Here is a 1,207-nt window from a genome sequence, read left to right on the forward strand (position 1 = left end):
ACGCGAGCCACCGGCAGGCCTCGCCGCCGCAGTTCAGGGATCTTCTCCTGCACGAAGAAATAGTAGGCATTCCGGGTGGCCTTGCGGTTCGGCATGGCGAACGCGGCCAGGCTTCGAGGGACCTGAGTCAGCACCAGCCACCGGCGCCCTCGCCGGGCTCCCGCCCTTAGTAACCGAGGCTGCGCCTGCGCACGCAGCTCCACAGCCCTTGGCCAATCAGGGCGCAGCGCGCAGCCGCATTGGCCAAGCTGGTGGAAAAAGAAGTGTGAGACATAAGATCCCTCCGCGAGCGGCGGTGGGGGCGGAGCCCGGTCGTGGGTGTGAAGCATTCTGATTGGCTGGGATGAGCCGTGGCCGGGTGTGGTCACGTGGAAGGCGTGGAGCAATCTCTGGGCATTATTGCGTAACATAGAACCCAGCAGGGAGAGAAAGAGGGCCCGCGAGTGCTCCAGTCCCCCCAAGTTTTGCGACTAGGAGGGCCTACTGTGCCAAGCACTGTGCAAGGTATCTGTAGGGGACGAAGTGAGGACCCTTGCAACCAAAATCTTTTTCCCCAAGAAACTTACAGCGCATCGCGTCTCGGCCTTTTGGCTAAGATCAAGTGTAGTATCTGTTCTTATCAGTTTAATGCCTGATACGTCCTCTTTCCGAGGACAATATATTAGTGGAATAGGAGCTTGCTCCGTCCACTCTGCGCATCGACACGGTATTGCAGTACCTCCGGGAATGGTACACACACATACAAAAGAAAAAAGGGGGGAAAAAGAAATTTACAGTGTAAAGGGGGGGAAGATGACAAAACCAATATTGTTTTGTTTTTCACCTTTCTTAATCAAGTAACATTTATTGTTGCAAAGAATATGTGTTTTTTTAAATGCAGTTTTTAGTAAGTATTAGGAAACACAGTAAGAGGCTGAGATTTAAAATAATGTCCTTGAATAGGACATTATAGGTTTTATAGATTTCCTCATAAAGGTCTGGTTAATTTTTTGTTAGTTTTGTTCCTGGAGTATATTTGTTCTTAGTATTTCACAGTATACTACTATGAAAACTTGTTTCCATTATATTTTCTAATTGGTTACAGCTGGTGTGTAGAGACGTATTGATTTTACTGTTATTATTGTGCATTTAGTCACCTTGCTGAACCCCTCAGCTGGTTTCAAAAATTACAGTCTATTTTGCTTCAGTCAGTGGCTATTCATACATT

General features: G+C 48.1%; 1 protein-coding gene across 1 annotated transcript in view; it reads right to left on the bottom strand.

The window, feature by feature from the left end:
• Positions 1 to 95, bottom strand: part of MAEL (maelstrom spermatogenic transposon silencer) — a 16,255-nt gene extending 16,160 nt beyond the window's left edge. The window contains exon 1 of the mRNA XM_006764216.2: positions 3 to 95. Coding sequence (XP_006764279.1) covers positions 3 to 95 — 93 coding nt within the window. The remainder of the gene's footprint in view (positions 1 to 2) is intronic.
• Between the last annotated feature and the right edge of the window lie 1,112 nt (positions 96 to 1,207).

Source organism: Myotis davidii, unplaced genomic scaffold, assembly GCF_000327345.1.
Source record: "Myotis davidii unplaced genomic scaffold, ASM32734v1 scaffold401, whole genome shotgun sequence".
NCBI lineage: Eukaryota > Metazoa > Chordata > Mammalia > Chiroptera > Vespertilionidae > Myotis > Myotis davidii.